This window comes from Canis lupus, chromosome 25 (assembly GCF_011100685.1).
Source record: "Canis lupus familiaris isolate Mischka breed German Shepherd chromosome 25, alternate assembly UU_Cfam_GSD_1.0, whole genome shotgun sequence".
NCBI classification, from domain to species: Eukaryota; Metazoa; Chordata; class Mammalia; order Carnivora; family Canidae; genus Canis; species Canis lupus.
The window spans coordinates 31,304,858-31,330,175 of record NC_049246.1 but is presented as its reverse complement, the minus strand read 5'-3'; the positions used below and the strand labels follow the sequence as shown (position 1 = coordinate 31,330,175).

Here is a 25,318-nt window from a genome sequence, read left to right as displayed (position 1 = left end):
CTGCCAATTTTTAAGTTCATCTAAAGAATGATTAAAGTAGTCATGAAAAAATTTGAAAAGACAAAGGAGGACAAGCTTTCTCTTACTTTTTTCTAATGGAGCTATTATAGAGAGGTCTTAAATAGACTCACATTTTTGAATAAATTTAGAACGTGATAAAGATAGAATTTCAAGTCAGTGTGGAAAGGATGACTTAAAAATTAATAAATGGGGCAGCCCCGGTTGCTCAGCGGTTTAGTGCCACCTTCAGCCCAGGGTGTGATCCTGGAGACCTGGGATCGAGACCCACGTTGGGCTCCCTGCGTGGAGCCTGTTTCTCCCTCTGCCTGTGTCTCTGCCTCTCTCTCTGTGTCTCTAATAAATAAATAAAATCTTAAAAAACAGTAATAAGGGATGCCTGGGTGGCTCAGCGGTTGAGCGTCTGCCTTTGGCCCAGGGCATGATCCTGGAGGCCCGGGATTGAGTCTCACGTGGCGCTCCCTGCGCGGAGCCTGCTTCTCCCTCTGCCTGTGTCTGTGCCTCTCTCTCTCTGTCTCTCATGAATAAATAAATAAAATCTTAAAAAAAAATTAGTAAACGTTGTTGGGTCAATTGATTACCCAATTGGGAAGAATTGAAGTTAATTAGCTCACAACATATCAAAAATAAATTTCAGATGGATTTAGGGCCTAAATATAAGAATCAAGCCTACAAGAAGATCAGAAAAATCTGTAAGGAACAGATTTGAAATGTTGGTGTGAGGGTGTTTCCCAGATTACATGAAAATAATAGAGCTGATTGCATGAACATTTTGAACTTGTGCAGAGTGAAGCAAAGTTAAAAGACAAGTGACTGAGAGAAATGCATGCCGCTCAGACCAAGGAAAGGACAAAGACATGGATATATGAAATAGGTGGAGTGTTGGCGATCATAAAGCAGTTTACTGTCACCCAGGTATGGGGAACATGGCTTCCCATGTCAAGCCCCAGAAATAGGCTGATGGAATTCAGGTGGTTATTCTCTTCTGTATGTTTTCCTGGAACTTTCCTTTTTTTTTTTTTTTTTTTTTTTTAACAAGGATCACGTGTTACACGTGTAATCTAAAACTTATATAAAAAAAAATCTTTAACAAGTAAAAATTGTGGCCTGCCTGACACTGTTCCCCGATCAGAGCATTCATGTACCGCCAGCTCTGCTTTAGGTGTAGGACAGGGAGGCGCCGGGGATTTTGCTTCCTTTGTGTCACCAGGATACCTATCACAGAAATGAGTCCTTCTGGACGTGGGAAAAGAAACGCTCCGGGATTGGCTAGGAGACGGCGGAGGAGATGCTGCAGGGGACGTGGGCGCCAACACAGGAGCACCTACCTCCACGCCTCCTCATTACACGCTTCTCCCCTAACCTCTATCTCCGTGCCAGCCGCGTTGGTCACTCCCCCAGGCCTGTACAGATGACACGCAAGAACTCATTCCAGGCGCGCGTGTCAGCGCGACTCCCGCGTCTCGGGGTCCCGAGCTCGCCCGGGAACGCCTCCTCCCCGCCCCGCCGCTTGTTGTGTTGTCATCACGTGGCCCGAGCGGGCCCTGACGTCAGAGGCGGGGGAGGGACTGCGCAGGCGCACAAAAGGGGGCGGGGGACTCGGCTTGTTGTGTTGCTGCCCGAGAACCGGAGACGGTCCTGCTGCGGCCGCGGCTCCTCCAGCAGCGCGACGATGTCGTCTCATTTAGTAGAGCAGCCGCCGCCCCCGCACAACAACAACAACAACTGCGAGGAAGGTGAACAGCCTTTGCCCCCGCCAGCCGGGCTCAACAGTGAGTGCTGGGCCGGGGGGGGGGGGCTCGGGGAAGAGGATGGGGGAGGAGGAGCTGCTCCGGCCGCCGCCGCCGCCGCCAGCTCCGCGCGGGAGGGCGGGGGGGGGGGGGGGGGCGGGAGGAGAAGGCAGCTCATTGGCCAGCGCTGAGGATGTGCGGGTGACTGACAGCTCCCGTCACCTGTCAGGAGGAGGCGCTCCTGTCTTCCTCGGGCCCTGTCTCCCCTCGGTCCTGGGGTCCCGGTGGGGGCGCTGCTTGGGTTCGAGCCTGAGCGGGCAGGTGGGTGGGAGGGGAAGGGGGGCGAGCCGCTCCCACCTGTGGGGGCCCCCGGGCAGAGCCAATCGGAGCGCCGGGGGGGGCGGGCCTCGGGGCGCGCGGAGCGGGGTGGGCGGAGCGGGCGGTGGAGGGGACGTGGGCAGGGATGGGGACGTGCAGCGGGGACGCTGGGGGATGGACGCGGGCGCGGGCCTAGGGAAGGGGGCGGCCGGGGGACGCGCGGGGCTCAGGTGTGCGGCGGTGCTCAGGCCCGGCCGACCCCAGCTCTCCCGCTCGCCCTTCCCCTGGGGCTCGGAACCTGAGCCCTCCTGTCCCCTTCCTTTGTTAACCACAGGCGGGTCAGGAAAATCATTTGGTAATTTGGTGGTCACTTGTATCGCCTTGCGCGGGGGGGGGGGGGGGGGGGGTCAGGCGACTCTGCTACTTTTTTTTTTTTTTTTTTTTTTTTTTAGGGTTGGCCCAAGTCAGGTGTTTTTTTTTTGTTTGTTTTTTTTTGCTTTGTTTTTGAAACGATGGAGTTGTGTGCCCTGGAAACCTTTTGTGAACAGCCTCTTGAACGATCCAAGATAGCATAAATCATGGAATCTGGGGCAGGGAATATTCAGGAACGGGATTAAAACCACACCGATCCCGTCGGGCTCTTGGAAGTTAATATGCAGTATTTGAGTTACGACCAACTCCAGTTGCTTATCATAACATTCTGGTGCTCAGACATCTTGTCCATAAGGTTCTTCCCAGTTGTCTTGAAAGCTCAGTCGTCTGCAAAGATTCTTGCCTAACCTTTCTGTAATTGATCTCCTGAAAGAGGCAGTTGGGACAGTTAGCATATGGCTAGATGAAATCGTTTAAAAATCATTTGGATGCTTAAATAGCATTCAAAGGCATTGCAACCTCCTTCGTAAGAAGGAGGTGTTCCAACATGGCCTAAAAATTATTTTAGAGAAAAGAGTTCCTGTCCCCACAAGATGGGGTTAGAATTTGAGGGGGTTTTTTTGTTATTTTTTTTTTAAGATTTTATTTATTTATTCATCAGAGACACAGAGACACTGGCAGAGGGAGAAGCAGGCTCCCTGCAGGGGAACCTGATGCAGGACTTGGTCCCTCCCGAGGACCGGGGGATCACACCCTGAGCTGAAGGCAGAGGCTCAACCACTGAGCCACCCAGAATTTGAGTATTTCAAGATGTTTAAGATTCATTGTTTGTTGCTACTGTACCATCTTTTGATGGATAACTTTCCTAGATGTTGAGTTTTTGAAACTCGAGTGTCTTTTTTATGTTCTGGAATGTAAGATGTTATTTCCCACAGTAAGGAATAATTTCTGTATCTTCAAACGTTATTTGCTTCATCTGTTAATGTGCCATTAAAACAGTACTTACCCGTTTTTAGCATACTCTTTTAGAAGCATGGAATTTTTTAGAATGGGAAGAGACTTTAGAGGTAGCTTGTCTCTGTTATTTACAGGTAAAGAGAACGAGAGAAAAGTGTGTTGTCCATGTTCACAGCAGGCTAGGATCGAGAGCTGAGATTTTTTTTTTACTTTCAAAAGATCTAGTGTACTTTTCAGGACACGTCAGTAGCTCAGAATCTCCTGGTTACGTGTGTTTCCTATTCCCTCAGTATGTTATTTTACCTAATGTACAGAGGTGATCTGCCTATCTGGCTCTTTTTACTTGAGTAAAAAGTACTGTTTACTTGTACTCACTGTTTTCCTGCAGTACTTACAAGTTAGCTATTTGGTTGGTATGATTACATGATTGCACAGGAAAAAAAAAGGAATTTTAGTTTCCTTTGACCATTTAACAAAAACAGCAACAAATGGGATTTGTTGAGCTGTATGTGATGTTTATCTCTGTGTCTGACAGACCTGTGAAGTATTTGATGTTTTTGGCCAATCAGTTGCTGCTACGTTTATATTAGCTCTTAACAAAAGTGGAAGAACACTCAGTCTCTGTGTGATATCAAAATGTTGCTTTGGGAAATCTAGATAGATATAAAGTATTTTATTTTGGGTAGGGTGAGCTTTGAAAAGTTACTGAAAAGCTTTTAGGCAGTGCCATATTTAATTTCTCCCCTTTAGCCTTTTATTCTGCTTGTTTGTTTGGTTTTTTTTCCCCCAGTTCATTATACAACAGTGGTTCAAACAAAACAAGAAGCTTTCCTGATTCCTTCAAGTGATTTTTGGGCACTGGGCAAAACAACTTATTCAGACATCTAATACTACCCAAATTGCTGATAAGTTGAAGTTCTTTGTTGGGTAAAGTTGCACAACTATGAAACACAGGAGATGAACTCATTGTACAGATTATCTGTGGTTTGGGATTTTTCTTCAGTTCAGGAGTCAAAACAGAGTTTTAACAGCAAATTATGGAAATATTTGGAATAGTGAAATATTTTTCTGAGTTTTTAATTTAATTTAATTTTTTTTTTTTTTTTTAGTTCCCCATTGTAGGGGAACTGTTCACTTTCCTTACAAATCAGTAGACAAATATCTGAACTGGCAAAGTTAAAATGATATTTTTCCAGTTTCCAGTCTTAGTTTTATTCTTGAGAAAGCTATCAAGTTACTTAAGAATATTTATATAGGGCATTAATGCTATATAATCCTGTAGGTAATAAAAAAAAATCAAGGCAGTAGTAAAATTCTTATTATTTAATGTAGGAAGTACAGACTTTTTTTTCTTTTCTTTTTTCCTTTTTAACACATCTTCAACCATGATTACTTGGCTTCCCCAGTATGGTGAGGAGGCTTTTAAGGCTATGGCATGTGAAACTTCATTGCTTCATGATACTGTTTTGAATACCTAAGTTACTGGGTGTAAGTACCCACTTGTGCAAAATGACCAACTTCTTTTTTTTTTTTTTTTTTTTAAAGAAGAATGTCAGTGACTGTTCTTGGTCTGGATTGGAGCATCAGGTGCTTGAAATAAAATAAAGGCTTTGAGGAAAGAATATAAGACATAATGAAATGTGTTACCCTGGTTAGGAGAAGAGTTACACATGGGACCTTGGAAAGTTGTAGGAAAAAATGAGAGACTTCTTCCTTCTTTCTCTTCCTCTATCCCTCAGCTCTCCCACTCCCCTTCTTGCAAGAGGATTAAACTAGTGATTATAAAACTATACAGAGTATATACAACATACAGTCATGAATATAATGATTACAATTACTGGACCAACCTTCACGATGTGCTATATTACAAAATGTGGAAGTGTGAATCTCTTAGCAATTTTGACTCTCTTAGCAATTCTTAAAGACTTAAACTAGAAAATGTCTCATGTATTGTATATATATAGATTCTGGCATAAAAACACTTTTCACTTTGTAAGTCATCTTTTAATGTAACAGGTAGAGGGCACCTGGGTGGCTCCGTGGTTGAATGTCTGCCTTTGGCTCGGGTCATGATCCTGGGGTCATGTGATCAAGTCCCCCATCAGGCTCCCGGTAGGAAGCCTGCTTCTCCCTCTACCTGTTATCTCTGCTTCGCTCTCTGTGTCTCTCATCAATAAGTATATTAAAATCTTTAAGGGAGAGGGCACCTGGGTGTCTCAGTGGTTGAGTGTCTGCCTTTGACTCAGGTTGTGATCTCAGGATCCTGTGATCAAGTCCCACATCAAGCTCCCCGTAGGGAGCCTTCTTCTCCCTCTGCCTTTTTGCCTCTCTCTCTATGTTTCTCATGAATAAATAAATAAAATCTTTTAAAATAACATAACAGGAAGAGCCTGCCATTTCTCATTTTAAGCCTAATTATTAGGAAGGAAATTTACTCAGATTTTTTTCTACTCTGTATTGCTTGAACAGCACAATCCTCATATCTTGTCTTGTTTCCTTTCCAAGTAGAAGGGGACTTTGTGAGATTTGATAGAGTTAGAACATTAAGAAATTCTGAAGCTGTAAATCAGGAATGAAGTAGGTAATGAAAAGCATGTGTAGTCCATCTCTTGAGGAAGACCAGTTTCCCCCCACCCCAGTGTAGTCAAAAGATGAAACTTTTAATATATGTGTGAATAACTTTCTCTGCAATAATGTTTATTTCCATAGATGATCTATCTGGAAGAGAATTGTTAGGGGAATTATACCTTTTTAGGTGTCTTTTTTTTTTTAAGATTTTATTTATGTATTCATGAGAGACACAGAGAGAGAGAGACAGAGTCATAGGCAGAGCCAGACTGGATCCTGGGACTCTGGGATCACGACCTGAGCCAAAGGCAGACGCTCAACCACTGAGCCACCCAGGCCTCCCCTTTTTAGGTGTCTTAATGCATATTGTCAAATTATCCTCCATTGAAGACCTGATTGTAGTAACATAATATTAGAAATAGTTTGTGTAATGGTTAACCATTGACATTTGGATAATGGTTAAACTATGGCATATCCTTATGTTGAGTGCAAAGCAATTTAAAAGAATAAAGTACGATAATATACATTGACATTGAAAGACATTTATAAGTTGTTAGGGAAGAAGCACTTCTTACAGAAAAATATGTATAATACAATTCAATTTTTTGTAAACAGCAAGAAACTGAACTATATTTAATTGAAAAAGCTCTGAAAGTTTACATATGAATCTCTTAAAAGTGGATTTCTTTGGGAGTAGGAATAGGAGATTGAGAGGAAAGGTATTTGTCCTTTACATGGGTTTATTTTCAAGAAACACATTTTTGCAACAAGAAAAATTTCTTTAAAACCAAAGAGTATAATAGGTAATATGTAGCATTTACCATGTACTAGTGACCTTCCTTATTCTTCTCCATGCTGAATTCATTTCAACCTTCTAACAACCTTATGAAGTAGATATAATTATTATCCCCAAGTTACAGACAAGAAAACTGTTAAGGGGTTAAGTAACCTGTCTAGGCTGTAAGTCATAGAGTGGGAGTTGGCCTTCCATCTGTGCTCTTAATCACCGTATTAATATGTGCCAGATTAATATTGTCTGCCTTAAGTAGAAATGGCCTCAATTATGCTGAATGTAAAGCCAGTTACAGAGATCACTTTTACTAAGCTTTTCCAAGTTATGTCTTCTCAAGTCCCTGAGGTGATGATTGCTCATATATTTTTAATGCAGAAAGTAGAATTTGGATACTGGTCTGGAAGTCCTTCAAAAAAGTAAGGTCTGGAAAAGCTGATACTGTTACAGTGGGTTTTCTCTTTGATCAGCTACTCGAACTGAACATGAATAATATTTTTGGGAAGACTGGCTTCCCCAGAGACCCATCAGGGAACTCCTGGTTCCTTAGTTCTTCTACTCAGAGCAGCTCAGGTCTTTTGTTTGTTTTATTTTGCACTTTGGGCCTTTGTACAAGAACGGATTTGTTGGTTTAAAAAGAGCTTGAAAATTCTAGAAAACACTATGAGTACGAAAAAATTGATCATAGACCTCTTTCTTTTTCTGTCTTTCCAGTTAAAATGCTTGTAGAACTCTAAATTTAGGGATGCTTTTGGCATATTTCTTATATACTCCAGGGACACTCCCAAGTTATTTAGTTAAATTACCTTTACTGTTAAAAATCTGTCTTAGCTTTGCTAGTTGAATTTGTTAATCCCTTTTAAGTTCTGTCTTGTGTGTGTCCATTTTTGTGTATAGAATGAGGTCACACAGATGTCCTACAACTGTGTTGTTTGGCAGCACAGTCCCAGAGATTTGGTGGCAGTTATGGGATTGTGACACCCACTGGAACTGCCTTTGAGGGAAAGGAAGGAAAGGGTAACCTCATTTTTATTTAGCAAACACTGTTCTAAGTATTTGACAAATATAAACTTGTTTAACTAGTGGGTAGCTGAATATCTCCTACCTACTGGGCACTTTACCTATGTCCTATGTTTAATCCTCAGAGCAGCTCTGAGAGGTAGAGGTCTGTATTTTTATATCTGTTTAACAAATGAGAATACTGAAGCTCAGACAGGCAGAGAGTAGGTGGTGGAGTCAGATTTCCAGCCAGGTCTCCCTTTGAGCTTTTCCTTTATATGAGGATGATGTTGAGTTCACTTTGGATCTAGAATAGTCTTTACCTCATTGAGAGTGCATTTAGGTTTTGAGCCTCTCTGGGTGGTTTTTCTGATTTACTGGTGGAGGGCTGTTCAGTCACAAAACTCTACACTTCTCTTGAGAGTTTGGAGGAATGGCCCTCCCAAACTGCTCGGTGATATTTTCTAAAACAAAATTTGTTGTAAGGAATGGAAATTATGAAGAAAATCCTCCACTGTCTTTGTTGTGAAGTTGGTCTGGTGGCTACTGTTATCAATTTTTATTAAAATTAAAGCACCTTAATGTGATCAGCAAACTCATTGAGCCAATAAGAAATATTTTCAAGAGCTATCCAAATTACCAGGGCCACATCCCCTTTTCTGTGGCTCCACCCTCTTTGACCGTTGGCCTGAGAAAACCTGTCTCCTGTACAGATGTGAGTTTCTCCCCCCAAACCAACAAGGCTTAATGAAACCTAGGAAATAGGAAGTCGTGGGAGAGAAGAAAGGACAAATCTACAAGGTATGGCTAGTGCATAAGGGAGAGGATAGAAATGAGGTGAGGTATAAAGGAATGGAAGAAGCTAATTTGTGGGATAGAGAGAAAGCTTTTTTCAAAATTTTTGGTGTTATCCCTGGATTTAATTAACAGCATTTAAAAAAATAAATAAAATTAAGAGCATTAATTTTGTGCTGCACATTTGTACACAAATTGAAAATTTTATGATTGAATTTAAGTTCTATAGGAGATTGTCAATTGTGCTAATTAGGACAATTGTTAACTTCTTTAGATATTTTTTTATAAAGTTTCTAAGCCATTGGTTTATTTCATCTGGGGAGGATACAACTAACTAGCTGAAGTAAACTGTGAGAAAAATAGGTATATATTATTTTAAACATATGTTTAAAATATTAAAGATAAGTAATAATAAAGTAACCATTTATTTTTTGAAAAGCACTCTCAAAGTTTTCAGTGATATAAACTAAGCTTTAACTAGAGAGAAAATTGGCTGAAAGGCACATTTCTAAGATCCTCGTTGTAGAGTTCCAGCTTCTTCTAAATTGGTTGATTGCGTGAGCCACTTCAGGAAGAGAAACTATATGTATTTTTAGACTTCTGTTGCTCCTTATTTATTTTCTTCGGAATACTCTTGGATTTGCTTTGAGGCGAGACAGAACTCTTATCAGAATTCACCACATTCGCATCTGTGTGCACATGACAGAGTTTGGTTCTGCTGTGGTTAACTTAAGCTATCTGACTTGTCCAACAGGTTCCTGGGTGGAGCTACCCATGAACAGCAGCAATGGCAATGATAATGGCAATGGGAAAAATGGGGGGCTAGAACATGTACCTTCCTCATCCTCTATCCACAATGGAGACATGGAGAAGATTCTTTTGGATGCACAGCATGAATCAGGACAGAGTAGTTCAAGAGCCAGTTCTCACTGTGACAGGTAAGTGAGATCCATACAGATGGGTTATAAGGTTAATTCTCACCAAAAAAAATAAATCTGGTTTCATTCTCATTTGACAAAATAGGACTCCTGGGACTCCCGGGTGGCTCAGTGGTTGAGTGTCTGCCTTCCGCCCAGGGCGTGATCCTGGAGACCCAGGATCGAGTCCCACGTCGGGCTCCCTGCATGGAGCCTACTTCTCCCTCTGCCTGTGTCTCTGCCTCTCTCTCTCTGTGTCTCTTATGAATAAATAAATAAAATCTTTTTTTAAAAAAAGGACTCTTGATTTACTGCAGCATGTATATTTAAATCAGATAGCTAATTGGCAAATATTTGAGTGCCTGGTGTTTTTCCCTAGATTAAATCAATTTCCTTATTCAGATTGTATCATTTTTTGATGTTTATCAGTTTAAAAGTCAATGGCATAAATGTTTACTTGTAGAATTAACAAACTTTCTCCAATTTTCCTTTGTGACCCTGTTTCACAGATGACATTCTGTCAGTTATCTCTTATGTTTCTGTCCCCCCTTCCAGACGATGAGGCTCCAAAAGGCATGTTGCATCTCTTGTGTACCCTTGACAGTCATGGTACTGGTGTGTAGCAGACCCTCAGTAACATGTTTGAGTCGTAGGAACTGGTGGTTGATTCAAGTTACAGCAGTATTTGTATGGTGTATGCAGACCACACAAGGTCTGTAAAGATAGCTAATTTGGAAGACCATCCTGTTTCTTCAGCGGAACCTTATTTTCAGACCTCATTTTTCTACTTTTGACTTGGGGAAAGTAATTCCATTGATGAAGGGCTGCTTTTGGTGAAAGAGTAAGGATACAGTGATATGTATGAGTGGAATAAAACCGAATTGCTCATTTGTTTTTCAGTGTAAGCTTTGTTTTTTTCTTGAGGGATAGGTGTTAAATACATGGTGGTATACCTGACACCACTTAGTCTGATGACAGCCATACTGTTAGCACTATGGGATAAAGGATGATCTGGTTAATTAAGAGTTAACTGACATTAGTCATGTAGAAAATGCAGATGCATAAGGAAAAAGACTAAGGAAACACTTAAAAATGTATACTAAAAATAAAAGTGATTATCCCTAAGAGATGGAATTATGGATATTTTTCTTCTGAATATTTTTGTACTTTGTAAAAATTGCATATATAGCATATTTTATTTGTCAGAATAAATTTAAAAAGAGAAACAGAAGTTCGGTCATGTCTGAAGTTCCTGGATATCTTATAATCCAGTGATGTTACCAAGGAAGCAGAGGATTGGTTTGCTGGCTCTAGCACACTGTGCACCCCCGCCACCCCATCTCATCCCTGCCTTTGTCCCTGTGCTTCTTAGTAGCCTGGGATGGCTCTTGTTCTAAGCAGAAGCAGAGCAGATGGCTCTTTGCTGAACAGCTTGCCATTGATTCCAGTTGCAACAGCATTCGTCTGTCTTTCAGAATGAAGTTTATATTATATTACATTTATATTTTGGGACTTGTAATAGGTTTCTGAAGTTTTCTGCTTGTTCTAGGCCTCTTTATGAGGCTCTTACTATGCATTCAAGTACAAGACCCTTGAGCATTGGTATCAGTGTGTCTCTTAACCTGTTGTTCACTTGCTGTTGTCATTGAGCAGAGAAAAAGTCACCTGCTTGCTTTTCTGGTCGTCTCATTTCATTCCTGGTTAGTAGTTATACTTGTGATCAAATACGAATTTACCTTCCCGTGACCACATTTAAGTTAGGTTTCTAAACACCTGAAGCGAGGCGTGGCATGTGCTTTTGAACATTTTCCTGTCCCTCACTTTATGTATGTTTAGGATCTGGGTTCCTGGTCATTTTTCAGAGAGGGCCTGTGACTCCAACTCAGTAATACTCTCCTATGCTAACACATCTTAACATTTTAAAATGTCTTCAAAATTCATATCATTTGGATGGGCTTGCATCTCCATATCTGAAGTCGCTGAGAAATGTTTTTTGTAGGTGGAAACATTTTTAGGATTGTTGGATATTCATCCCAAGGCTAGTTTATATATACAGTGACCCTTGAATGACATGGGTCTGACCTGCACAGCCATGTGGATTGTTTTCCATAAAGCACAGTATTTTATGGTAAATGTCGTTTCTTTCCCTTAAGGGTTTTTTTTTTACATTTTTTTCCTTTAGCCTACTTTATTGTAGGAATGCATACAAGATATGTGTAAATTGACTGTTATCTGTCAGGCTTCTTGTCAAAAGTAGTAGGTTATTAGTAATTAAGGTTTGGGGGAGTCAGAAGTTGTACACAGATTTTTGACTGTGCAGGGTAGGGTTGGCACCCTGCATTGTTCAAGGGTCAAACTTATTTTCAATTTAAAAATTATTCCAGAGGTATATTTCCATCATATCCCCTATGTGTTTTGTTTTGCATTTTACCCTATTGCAGGAGTTCTCAGCCTACACACTAGATACACCCAGGGAGCTTTTAAAAATACCAGCGCACAGGCCACATCCCTAGAGATTCTTAGTCTGTTGTCAGGGGTGGGGTAGAGGCATTAGGATATTTTAAAAGCTCCCTGGCTAATTCTAACATGAGCCAGGGTTGAAACTCTAATGCATTCCCAGTTGTTAGAAGTAGTAAACCGTTTACCAGTGAAATGTTTAGTATTTCTCTGAGTGAGATTGGTGCCAGTGATAAATAAGAATATAGAAGTAGAGCAGTGCATCTGTAGGGTTCTTGACCATGTCATTCTGCTGCCCTGACCTGCTCCTGACTATGTGAGGCTGGCCCTTAACTTGATCTCTGGCTGTGAACGAAACAGTGATACATGAGCATAACGACCGTAAACTGAGGACAAGAGTGCCTCCTTCCACGTGGTTCCTGTACTCTCGCCTGAGATTTCTACCTCAAGAAAAAATTTTCTAAATATGCTAACGTATTTATATGATACAGAACCAGCTTCTCTCTTTTGCTATCCCGATTTGGGGCTCTTGTATGTCAGTTAGAATAGTCTGAGGCTCCTAGGCCGAATCAGTCTGACACATTTTGGATGATCTTATTTATTTTGGAGTCTGTCTCTACATCATCTCTATATGTTAACATTGTACACGTACTCTTGATAGCTTTAACAGATAACATCTACTCCTTTAAACCAGTTAAGCCTGGAGCATTTTCATCCTTCCTTTGGTCTTAGATTTTGGCAGGGTGGGGTGTGTAGTGGAAAATCTAGTTACCTACTGTGATTACACAAGAAATCATTAATAACATTAAACATAGAACTTAGCATGTTGTATTCATCTATCACATCAAGTGTATTTCGGAGCATGTGTTCTTATCTAAAAGTTTATCTGTAAGTTATCACTTCTGGGAATATATCCTATACTTTTCATTGAAGGTCTTGTATTCATATATGAGCTTATATAATAACTGAAATATTTCAAAGCAGATATTTCTGAAATAAGTAGAATAGTGGTTCTGGTCTCCAGTACTCCATTACATTCCTAAAAATTACTAGGACCCCCAAAGATCTTTTGTTTATGTGGTTATTTTGATATTTAACTATACTAGAAATTAAACAAAATTTAAAAATACGATTCATTCAACAGTAATGAACCCATTACATTTCAGTATAAGTAACTTTTTGAAATGAAAAATAACCTTTTCATAACCAAAAAAAAAAAAATTGAACTGGCAGCATTATTTTACATTTTTACAAATCTCTCTATCTAACTTAATAAATAACAGCTAGATTCTCATTTGCTTTTGCATTCAGTCTGTAATGATAAAACACATGTAGCCTTTGGAAAATTTCACTGTACATAGAATAAGAATGACAGATATGACAATAAGAATGAAAAAGGCAAATAAATCATAATAGTATCATGAAAACAGTTTAACCATGAAGACCCTTTGAAAGAGTGTTGGGGGAAGGTGTTTGAGAATATGTGATCGCAGGTTGACCCTGGAGCTGGACTTGGGCAATTAGAGGCTCCCCATCCCCTCCTTTGTCCTTGGAATGTGCGTTCCACTCCCTTCCCTGCTCCCAGAAGCTGCCTCAAGAATACAGGTTTGAGACAGAAATGTGGTGTTGAGACTTTTTGAATGGTATATGTGACTAAACTCAATTAAGGCCTTTCTATAAACTTCTAAGATTTGGCAGGCTTGTGTGGTCTGCTCACCTTAATGTCACTCCAAGACAAGCCTTGTCTATAAGTTCCCTTGCTCTTTAAAGCTGCCACCTACCACCCTGGAATGGTCTGCCTCTTTCCCTCTCATTGTGCCCTCATAAAGGGGCCGGTTTCAGATTATACTCAGAAAGCTCAGGAGGCTGGCAACCAGCTGGACTCTCAGGAAAACTGCTTTCACATTTTAAGACTCACTGATGATGAATTATTTAATGATGAAAGAACTTTGAGGAAAAAAAAAAAAAAACCCAACTAGGTTTCTGAATTTGAAGATCATTGTACCTTTATTGGAAAAAGAGTAAAAATAAGAAAATTTATCCTTGCAAAGGAATTTATCACCATCGTAAAATTCCAGAACATTTTGGGAATAAGAGTGCTCAATTTCATTTTTTCTTTAGGGTCAAGATAATACTTTTTGATTTGCTGCTTTTTCAAAGGCATACTACTGTAACTTTCAATTTTCTAATTTCCAGTGGAGGTTAATTTACTTGACAAAATGAGAATTAAAACTAATGGTTAAATTCTTTGTCTTCTAGCCCTTCCCCACAAGAAGATGGGCAGATTATGTTTGATGTGGAGATGCACACCAGCAGGGACCATAGCTCTCAGGTATGTGTGTGCACACACAGATGGTGTGTGTATGTGCGCGCACATGCAGATGGGGTGTCTGTGCTTGTTTTTCTAATGTACACTAGATAATTAGGAAAAGAGTGAGCTTCTAAATCAGTATGTTTTACTAAAGTAAAGAATAAGAAGACTTTAAAAAGTAGTTTGAAGCTGTTTTCAGTTTCTGATTGTGGAATTTACTTAGGATGATACAGCCCTTATTGTACTCCTTTACGCCTGAGAGGTTAGGGCCCTATCACTCTAAAAGAATTGGAAAATTCTTGTCTATAATATTTCATTCCAGTATCCCAGGCTAGTTTCTTGAATTTATAAATAGCTGAACAGATATTTTATTTAAGCTCACAAGATGAATGAAAAGGAAAGTTGTAGAACCCGGCATGAAAACTTTCTATGCATCTGAAATCAAAACAGTGACTTGAGACAAATTTCAACAGCTAGAGATAAAATTCATCTAAATTTTACAGGGTTCCTTAAAGAAGATAAATGTAGCTTACTAGGAGTTGACATTGTTAATAAAATGGATGGATAATAGTATTAAAAGCCTACAATGATTAATATTCTGAAATTTATGATAAGTAAGTACTTGTAGTTAACTATTTATTTTAAAGATTTTATTTATTTATTCGTGAGAGACACAGAGAGAGAGAGAGAGAGAGGGGCAGAGACACAGGCAGAGGGAGAAGCAGGCTCCATGCGGGGAGCCCGACGTGGGACTTGATTCCACGTCTCCAGGATCACGCCCTGGGCTGAAGGCAGATGCTTAACCCCTGAGCCACCCAGGCGTCCCTGTAGTTAACAATTTAGAATGCTCATGGCCAGCCCTTGACTTTAGTGATGTGTCAGCTCACCTAAAAGTGCCAGAGTGCAAATTCATGAGGACAAGAACCAGTGCCTTTTTCTACCGAGTTCATGTGCTAGCAGAGTATTTGTTAAAGGAGTGTTTAAATGCATTCGGACAGAAACTTTGTTCTGTGGGATTTGCTCTATACAATGTCCTGTTCTGCCTTCGCACTAGAAATATTGTGCATAATATTTTGGGTCCACCCAGTATTTTTTCTGTTTCATGGGGCTGCACAGTTCCTCCCTGCTTTTCCCATATTCTACTTATACTGTTCTCTGAAACCTAGAAAATCTACAGATTGAATATAAATTTATTTAATGATGAGCTTTGTATCATAGAGGAGGCTCACATGTAGGGAGATGTTCTGACTGCTGTTGAATTGCTGACTAATGTATGTCGGTTTTGCCATGTGCATAAGCTGTAACTAGTGAAGAAGAAAATACATAGTTTCCATGGCAAAAGTGTACTAAGGAATTCCAGGGAAGAGAAATGAAATTAATTCTTTGTTATAGTCTTCCCTTAGGAAGATGTCCTCAATTCATACTGCCCTTTGTACACACAAGTTGAAAATCTAAATTAGCATTCTTTTGAATGTGTTTTGAGGAACAATTTGCTTAATGGGAAGCTCCTCCATGTGATAGTTCTGAAGTCAAGTTAAGTGGAAATAATACAGTCCCTGGGCTCCTTCACCCTGCTCCCCTGTCCTGCCAGTAGCTACAGCACATAGGACATTAAAGGCTCTGACAGTCTCTGTAGTAGAATAATCTGTTTAGTATATGCGCTGCCGAAGTGAGCACTGGAATAATCTGTTTAAACTAAGTGTTGCCCAAGCTTATTTGATCTTAGACCTCCCTCCCTTTCCACACATACTTTTTCCCCTAACAACCTAATGGAATACTTTGATAAGTGCTATCCTGATTCATGGAGTGGCAGTGAACAATTAGCCTTAACTGATGATTGAATTTAAATGGAATCGTAGAGCTGACTGCATCCATCCTAGAATTCCAAAAGAATTTGTGAAATTCAGGAGAGAAAATGTAAAATGTTTGGCTTCCATGTTGGATTATGGTCATATTGCTAGTGTGGTCCCAATTCAGAAACCGGTACCTAAAGGAACGTTAGTTATCATCAACGTTGTTGGTAAGCGATATTAACAAAGCAGTCCATTTAAACAGTTAAGTCTTTGGGAAAGCAGTCTTAAGTCCTTTAAGAAAAATATGTTTTTTTAGAGTAAGACTTTTAATAAGAGAGAAATCCATAGTGTGATTTATTTAAACTTTCAAAAAGGGCTTCTCCCTCTGCCTGTGTCTCTGCCTCTCTGTCTGTGTCTCTCATGAATAAATAAATAAATCTATAAAAATAAATAAATAAAAATAAATAAAATAAAAATTAACATTAGGGTTTGGGAGAGTGGATATTTTTCTTAAATGAGAAGCAAATTTAGGATTACCAAACAGAAGCATTTACCACAGGACTCTGTCATGGGACTTATTCTTACCGAACATTTTTACATATGTCTATACAAGGAATGTAGGACATTTTCAGCCTTTTCTGAGAGAAGGAAGGAAAGACACTAATATATATTAGATATATTTTAGATGCTAAATTTATTTTTAAAAAAGATTTTTCCCACTTTCAGTGTTTTCAGTCTAGTGAAAGAGATGATATTAGCTCCAAGAACAAATAGGAGAAGTGGGGCTTTGTCTTCATTTAATTACTAATCTGAGATCACAAGGCCAGTGGATGATAGAGCCAGGATCGAAACCAGGGCTGTCTGAGCCTGTAGCCCCTGTGCCATGTACTAAAATAAGTTGGTGCACGGGATTGATTTCAGGAGAGCTCCCAAGGTCATGAGAATGAACTAAGATGTTCCTGGTGAGTTACAGTATGAGGAAGCCTAAGGTGTAATACATTTAGGAAAGGGTCATTCAGACTATACTTTTATGACCATAGTCCTCAGGAGCCTCCGTTTTAAGGCACCAAATAGACTTCGGAGGTCTCTTGAAGTCATTTTTGCAGTGTGTTTCTGGGACTGAAGAGGCCAACACAGTGTTGGATATCACTGTCACTGATACAGACTGAAAATGACCTACCGTTTTCCCCTTGTAAAACTGGGGTTTATCTGTCCATGGACCCTATTCTGTGCATAGCCACACATAGAGACCTAGAGAACTTGACGTGGACCAGGGAAGGAAAATGTAAGTGCTTTGAAGGTAGGGGACAGAGAACAGGCTAAAGTGATCAGACTCTTTAGATGTAGGTGTAGAGAAAGGGTTATTGATTTAATTAAAAGCATGAATCTTATTTAATTAGATTAAGTGCATTTTTACCATATTAAGTGCATTTTTCTCAGGATTGGAAGGTAATTTAAAACTTGAAACTGGTAAATTTAAGATTAATGGAAGCACACAGCAGTAGTAAATGAGGATATAGCGTAGGATTCTTGGTTCTGAAGGTAAGCATTCTAAACTGATTTGGGGAATTTTTTACTAGTAGTCCAAAGATAACTTTGCTTCACTCAACTGAGAGAAAGTGACATTGTCTTAAAAAAAAATTAGAACATAAAATCTTATTACATTTTCATCCTCTTGGAAAATAGGAAATATTAACTTGTTCACAATTTTAAACCTCGGTCTTTGAGCAGTTTTGAGGAGAGGCATGTGAGGCCAGAGTTGGAAACTAAGCAGAAGTGACATGTAGTGTGATGAATATAGTTAGATATTGTGTGTACACAAACTGATCTATAAGTAAATTTTAACAACCTATTGTTTTTTATTTAGGATGTTTTCAGATGTAATCCACAAAGAGCCAACTCATGATTCTGAGTAATCTCAATACCCAATGGAAAAAGCTTAATCCTAAAGGCTACATTGTGTCATTCAGTGGAATTTGCCAAGTCTGACAGAACTAAATAAGAATGATACTACCAGAGTAGCAAAAATCCACAGGGATTTTACTTTCGGTTTGATAGTCTCTAGATACAGAGTAGCCCCTTTTACTCTCTGAACTGCCTTCCTGGGGCACCTAGCTCATAGAGAACTAGCCCTGTCAAAAAGAATCACATGGCTGTATCAAGCCCTGCATTTCATAGTTATCTATGGAAAAGAGTGAAACCTTTGGTCAAAGAAGGAATCCTATTCAAACAAAGTAACAGATCAAAACAATTCTTAGCTTTGAGATCCTTGGGTTTGAGGTCCTAGCATCACATTCCTTAAAGCTGAGTGAATATTGCTGTTATTTTTTAGAAACACCTCATTCCTGTGGTTTCTCGTAAAAGAGAAGCTATTATTGGGAATTTTGCTTGTTCTCACCCTGAAACTGTAGGTTATCATTAGCAAGAATAAGGACCTCTTTGTCATTTATCTGATGTAAAAAATGTCAAATTCTAAGTCAGTATAAAGTAAATGATTCCAAAAATTTTTAGCTTAAGTAGTTTTGAATAAACTTTGGGAAATGTTTAGATAGTGATTTGCCTAAAGAATATAATCTCCTTCCAGGCAGTAAAACAACGCTTAGGAGTTGGGTGCTCTTGAGACGGTTTGCCCAGGTTTAAATATTGGCCCTGTCTCTTACTATTTACTGAACCTCAGGCGCTTACTGAATTTCTCTTCATTTCCTCATCTGTAAAATGGAATATTAACAATTTTCATTTTTATAGTGTTGTTGCAGGTAAAAATTAATGCATGTTCGGTGCTTAGAATGATGCTTGTCTCTTGATGAATGATTAATAAATACTATTATTATTTATTACCCCATCATATCTCCTACTTTTCTTATCACTTTATATTGGTTAGCATGTACTTTTGGAGATTTTTTTGTTTTTTAATGAAAAATTTTAAGTGCAAACAAAAGTAAAGAGACTGTTGGCAGAGGGCCTCTGTGTAAGCATCACCCAGATGCAACAGTTATTAATACTCTCCACATTTTAGTTACCATTGCAGCCCAAATACACATTTTTTAGGTTCACATCCTTTGCTTAGATAGAACAACAATGAAGCCCACTCAGGTTCCTTTTAAGATAGTGAACGCCCTGATCACAAATCCTTTGGTCAGCCTTTTTAGAAAACTGGCGTGTTTCTTACATAAACATTGCTGACACACAGCCTTAGGGTTTTCCTACATTTTCTGTCTAGATTTGTCTTTAGTAGTAGGAACAGTTGGTCTTCCTTTTTTTCTTTTTTAAAGTTGTAATTCTTCTTTGCAGTCAGAAGAAGAAGCTGCAGAAGGAGAGAAAGAGGTTGATGCTTTGAAGAAAAGTGTAGACTGGGTGTCCGACTGGTCCAGTAGACCTGAAAACATTCCACCTAAGTAAGTCCTTGCACATGTCTCCTCGGTGAACACTCATAGGCTGTCGACCTGCTTGGTCCCAGGAAGTTCTCAGCAAGTGCAATTCTGACCTCTTCCTTTGCCTTTCTTCCCCCAGGGAGTTCCACTTCAGACATCCCAAACGCTCCGTCTCTTTAAGCATGAGGAAAAGTGGGGCCATGAAGAAAGGGGGTATTTTCTCCGCAGAATTCCTTAAGGTGTTCATTCCGTCTCTCTTCCTCTCTCATGTTTTGGCTTTGGGGCTAGGGTAAGTACTGGTGGCCTCCTGACGGGTTTTTCTTTCCTTTCATTCCCCTGTTCTGTTTCCACATGTAAGGGATATGCATGAAACAGTTTGTATTGTTTTGCTTTTAATGTTTTAGTGCAAATAGGGAGAGCTTAAAAGAGTTGTTGAAGCTGATACACTGTTGTTATACTGGTAAGCATTTTTAACAGTGGAGTTTGATTTTTCTTATTTGAAAATAAGTTGTTCAGATTAATCCTCTCAGTGATCATCATTAGGTGGGCTCTTCCATGCTTGATTTTTTCCTTTTGTGTTTTATTCTTGTTTATAATTACTCAAGATTAGCTAAGTTTTATTTTTATTTATTTTTTTCTTTTTTCTTTTTTCTTTAAATTCGATTTAGTTAACATATAGTGTATTATTGGTTTCAGGGGTAGAATTTAGTGATTCATCAGGATTAACTAAATTTTTTCTCTAATACACTTTTTAAAATATTTTATTTATTTATTCATGAGAGACACAGAGAGAGAAGCAGAAACGTAGGCAGAAGGAGAAGCAGGCTTCTCACAGGGAGCTCAATGTGAGACTCAATCCCAGACCCCAGGATCATGCTGTGAGCTGAAGGTGGACACTCAATGGCTGAGCCACCCAGGCATCCCAAGATTAGCTAAGTTTTAAAGTAAACAAACCTTTAAGTATATAAATTTGAGGTTGATTAGAATATTTTTCCCCCAGATGGGAAAATACACCGTTTTATTGAATAGTCTTTGAGTGAAACTGGTAGGTTAGTTTGGGATCCTGTTTTTTTTCTTTGTAGCATTTTCATTTATTCTTCTAAAGGTGACCCCACATTTACCTGTAACTGATGAATTTTTCTGGCATGTCTTTTAAATTCTTTTTTCTCTTGATGGAACAATTGAGGAAACCCATTTTTATAAGATTTTAGGAGTTAAATACTAGGTGTTATTTTTTTTTAAAGACTGTAAGCATGTGCAAAGAGTCATTTTCTCTATATAATATGCGAAAGCTATGTGACCCCTTACTTCCCCTGTAGAGAGCTCAGCATATGGGAGAGAGATTTATAGTCATAAATGTGGAAACATACACATGACTTTCCCATAGACTCCTTTTGTCTTTCTGGGTACTTGATCTATTTTTGTGATGGTGAAGGCTGTGATCACAAACAGCAGAGTGGATGGAAGGGGTTTGTAGAGGCAGGGAGCGTGTGAGTATTGAATGGGGTTGGTGTGAGGGCAGACAGGGGGAGGAGTTTAAATGCCCCTTAAGTATTGACTGCAGGTAGTTCATTTGCCCTCAAGGACTTGCTTTTTGTACCTCGAGTATCTTTTCCTTTCATGAGTCTTCAGATCTTCTCCCTTGCTGGAATAAGTATTGTTATAGATGAATGTAGAAAAAAAGGATTTGAGAAGGTTGGTTTTAATGACACTGGGTGTGAGACTAGCTTCCTATTTGCTTTACCTTTCCTTCTGTGTATGTTATTTAAGAAAAATACTTGCGTGGCATGGAAGAGTAATACTAGGCCTTCATCCTAAAGAGTTAAATGGTTAGTTAAGAGCCTACTATAAAGCACTGGCAGCTTTGTAATTTGTCATGTTACTGTATTTTGTATGTGAAATATCAGTAGAATTTTCTGCCCACTCTAAGGGAGCATCTCAAAGGAAGTTGGCTGTGCTTTGTTCTTTGGAGGGATGTGTTCTCTCTGGTTTTACTTTGTCTGATCACTGCTCCTATACTGTCCAGTCCTGCCTAATGAGTAAACATAATTACATGAAACCAGTTTGGCTGGCTGGTGACTTGTTTTAAGTAAGTCAGCAGTGATTTCAGGGTGTTAGGGAACTGTGCGCATATACCTTTAGAGTTGTTAGGTACAGTTCAGCCTGCGGACATCTGGTATGCAGCCGTTGAAACCAATGAGACACGTTGCACTCTGTTTCCTTTCAGCATCTATATTGGAAAGCGACTGAGCACACCTTCTGCCAGCACCTACTGAAGGAAAGGAAAGAACAGCCCCGGAAAAGCGTGTGACCTGTGAAGTGGTGTATTGTCACAGTAGTTTATTTGAACTTGAGACCATTGTAAGCATGACCCAACCTACCACCCTATTTTTACATATCCAAGTTCCAGTAACTCTCCAATCCAGTATTTTATTCAAACTCTGTTGAGGCATTTTACTAACCTCATTCCCTTTTTGGCCTGTAAGACACTTTAGAATTTCCTAACAGAGTTTACTGTTATTTAGAAATTTGCAAGGGCTTCTTTTCCGCAAATGCCACCAGCAGATTATAATTTTGTCAACAATGCTATTGTCTCCTTTTAGTGCCACCAGACTTAGACCTGCATCGTTCATGGTATAAATTTTACTCTTGCAAGATGACTACCATCTCTCTTTTAAAATGAGATAAGGTTAGCAAATGATAGAACAGCTTTCTCATTACTGTTTTTTTTTTTTTTTCCAAGACAAAGCAAGCTTCCCTAAGCTTGAATTTATAGTTGTTTAAAAAGAAAACAAACAAACAAAATAAGACACAAGAAAAAAAAATATCCTGGGCAATAAAAAATTATTTTAAACAAGCTTTGGAGCCACTTTTTGTCTAAACAGCCTCCTAATGGCGCCTTTTAATTTATAGGAGGCGGGCTACATAAGTGATGGGTATGAAGTAGAATAAGAACTAAACTACATCAGCAGATTTTAATTCTAGTATGTTGTAATGCTGTCTTTTCTATGGTGTAAAATCTTTATTTCTCCTAAGGAACCGTCTCAGGCCTAGAAACATATGAAATTGCTTTGGGTATTTGTGTGTGTTTGTATTTTTACGTTCATATTAGCTTTAGCTGCATGTGAATTTTTCATGACTTTAAGTTTTGTTTTTTTGTTTTAATTCTTAAGAAGGGGCTTTGGAATGAGTTCCAATTTGTGGTATAAATACAGGCTTCTTGTTTTAGGAAGCCCCGCTTATACTCTGAAGCCTTTAAACTCTGAAGATAATTGTTTCAGAGTGATTCCAAGCCCTTATGCAACTTTGAAAACCAGACTTGGGTTGTGGGAACAGTTGACAAAGTTCTAAAAAGATGCCATTTATTTTCTTTGGATTGCTCCCTTTTTAATGTTTACCTGCACAAGCTTCCCAAGGTGGTGCCCGCAACCGTGCGGGCACCGGTCATGTTCTCCGGGGCCGTCTGATCAGTCGTGTTCGACTCCTGCAGTTCCAGAGTGCTCGGCAGCTTCCTTCAATAATAGACTGTTTCTGTTTTGTTTGTTCATTTCTAAAATGTGAAGCTTTAGGACCAAACTGTTAGAAAACAGCAGGATTACCAGTTATTCTAAGTAGATTTGGTGGATTTTGGAACACCTAGCATGGCTCTGAAGGGGATACTATTATATGTTTTATATATAAATAATTACTGTTTATGATATAGACATTACTATTGACTAGAGAACCATTGTTAATTTTAAAACTGGCCATCTATTCATTAAATAAAGCACATCAGATATGCCTTGGATAAGAACACTGGCAACCAGCTTTGCCAGTTTGCAGAAACTAACTCTGTTGTCTTTCACATCAAGTTTTGTAAAATGGATGTGTTATAGTGAAAAATAATCTACAGGTTAAACAAAAAATTTAATTTCTGACTATCTTTTTTCAAGAATATAGCTGGTTATCTTTAAGAAAGATGATATATCCAAAATAGTTTTCTGAATTATTTTATGTTTTCTTTCTAGTACTTGATGTCTAAATGATTTTAGATATCTTTTTATTATATCTTGTTTCTATCTTATTCTCAAACCTGGTAACACTTGATTTGCCTTCTGTAATCTATTTATTTCAAGTGTTCATATTTGGATTTCTTTGGAAAGAAAGTGAATCTGATGGCCCGCTGATTTTGAAAAGCCTGAGTAAAATTGGAAAGGCTGATAAAGTTGAAAGAACTAAACTGTTAAACTGCTAAATATGCAACTAGTATTACAGTTGGTATCCTGGGAGGGAAAAGTTAAATTAACCTTAAAAATAAGAGCAACTTTTTTTACTGGCAACACATTGCCCTCTTTTGAACTACAGTAGCAATTCTATTAGTATGGTTGAACTTGGGTATATTTATGATTTTTTTTTCAACATTGAAAATAAATTTAGTTCTTCCCTTTTTCTTAAAATATCTGTGAAATTTTGGACTATTACTTAAAACATGAGTACATGATCACAGTAAAACTTCTCCTAAGATGAAATCATGCAGTATTTATTGATAGCCCTAACATATGGAATACATGTTTATGCTCCTACCCAGATTTGTGTTGAACAGAAACAGATTGCATGATTGGAAAGGAGACTTCAACAATTAATAGTTGACATTTTAAGATTAATGTTTTAAAGCTTTACACCTGTTTACAATTTGGGGGACGAAAAGGCAGGCTTCATTTTTCTTGATTGATGAAAACTGGCTAAAAATATTTGTAAATAAAATCATGAGCAAAACTGCACAAACTTGCACATTGAAAAGTGCAACAAGTTATTTTGCAGTAAAAGTATTTACTATTCTAAAAAAGTGAAAATTGAAGACTTAGCCAGTCGGATGCATTTCTAAATGAACCAGTTGTTGAAATTATTGGAATTAACTGAGCCAAAGTGATTATGCATTCTTCATCTATTTAGTTAGCACTTTGTATCATTATATACAGTTTACAAGACATGTATAACTTGTAGCTATAAACATTTTGTGCCATTAAAGCTCTCACAAAACTTTTTCTGTCAGCATCTTTTTATGTCACGTGCGTTGCGTGGGAGTTTAGGGATGAGGCCTCACCTGCCCACACAGAAGTTTTCCATTACTAAGTTCCTCAAATACATGAGGGCCTATCAGTGTGCCAAGTGCATGGCAGTGAATCCTATTCCTGACTCCCAAGTTCCCTGCTTGCAGAGAAACCGTCACTATACCATATTAATCATTTATCGGAGAAGCGTGTGTGAAATATGATGGGGCCACATTATTTAGAACTTTTGTTCTGCCAAATGGCATCAGGATATTTTTCACAGAAGAGGTGATATATTGAAAGGTGAGTAAGTGTCCAACAAGTGCAAAAGGGGATCAAGAGTGTGCCTGTAAGGAAATGGCAGAAACCGGCACATGAAAAATATATTCTGGAAAGAACAGGAAGGTCATTGTGGCTGGAAAATAGGAGGGTAGAGAGGAAATTGAAGGTATAGTTTAGTGTTGAACCAAGGTGAGATTTATATGCTCCTCTGGAAGTTGATCATGTATCATACAGTTAGCAAGATACCTTGGAAGGTTTAAATGCAGGAAAGTGACTGAGGACTGAAGTTTTGGATGGTCCTGAAAGAGGGAGGAGAGGAGTACCTGAAGCAAGATCGGTTGATGGTCTAGGTAAGGAATAGGGCCTGCCCTAGGGTTAAGCCCAGGGCTGGGAAAGGGGGGCCAGGGTGGATATGAATATCTGAGGAAAAAACCCAAGTAAGTGGTAAGATGATTTAGAGAGGAAGAAGGCATGTGTATCCCCCCCACCTGCCCCCACTTTTTTTTTTCCACTAGGTATCTATTGATGCTATTAACTGAGAAATGGAGGAAAGGAGGAATGGAGTGGTGGGGGGAGAGAAAGATGACTTCAATTTTGAATACACTGAACC

General features: G+C 39.1%; 1 protein-coding gene and 1 long non-coding RNA gene across 3 annotated transcripts in view; one reads left to right on the top strand and one right to left on the bottom strand.

Annotated features, from left to right (window-relative positions):
• LOC111092378 overlaps window positions 1-1,777 on the bottom strand; it is a 77,085-nt gene extending 75,308 nt beyond the window's left edge. Inside the window, exon 1 of the long non-coding RNA XR_005378664.1 lies at window positions 1,347-1,777. This is a non-coding gene — a long non-coding RNA (uncharacterized LOC111092378). The remainder of the gene's footprint in view (window positions 1-1,346) is intronic.
• Window positions 1,590-24,418, top strand: BNIP3L (BCL2 interacting protein 3 like). 2 transcript variants are annotated; one of them, XM_038573770.1, is made up of 6 exons: window positions 1,590-1,790; window positions 9,302-9,485; window positions 14,181-14,253; window positions 19,317-19,420; window positions 19,536-19,685; window positions 21,624-24,418. In XM_038573770.1, exons 1-6 carry the CDS (start codon window positions 1,691-1,693, stop codon window positions 21,670-21,672), a joined length of 660 nt encoding a protein of 219 aa, XP_038429698.1. In that variant the 5' UTR covers window positions 1,590-1,690; the 3' UTR covers window positions 21,673-24,418. The 2 variants fall into 2 exon arrangements, with proteins under 2 accessions (XP_038429698.1, XP_038429699.1); XM_038573771.1 differs by lacking the exon at window positions 1,590-1,790 and adding an exon at window positions 8,407-8,553.
• The last annotated feature ends 900 nt before the right edge of the window (window positions 24,419-25,318 follow it).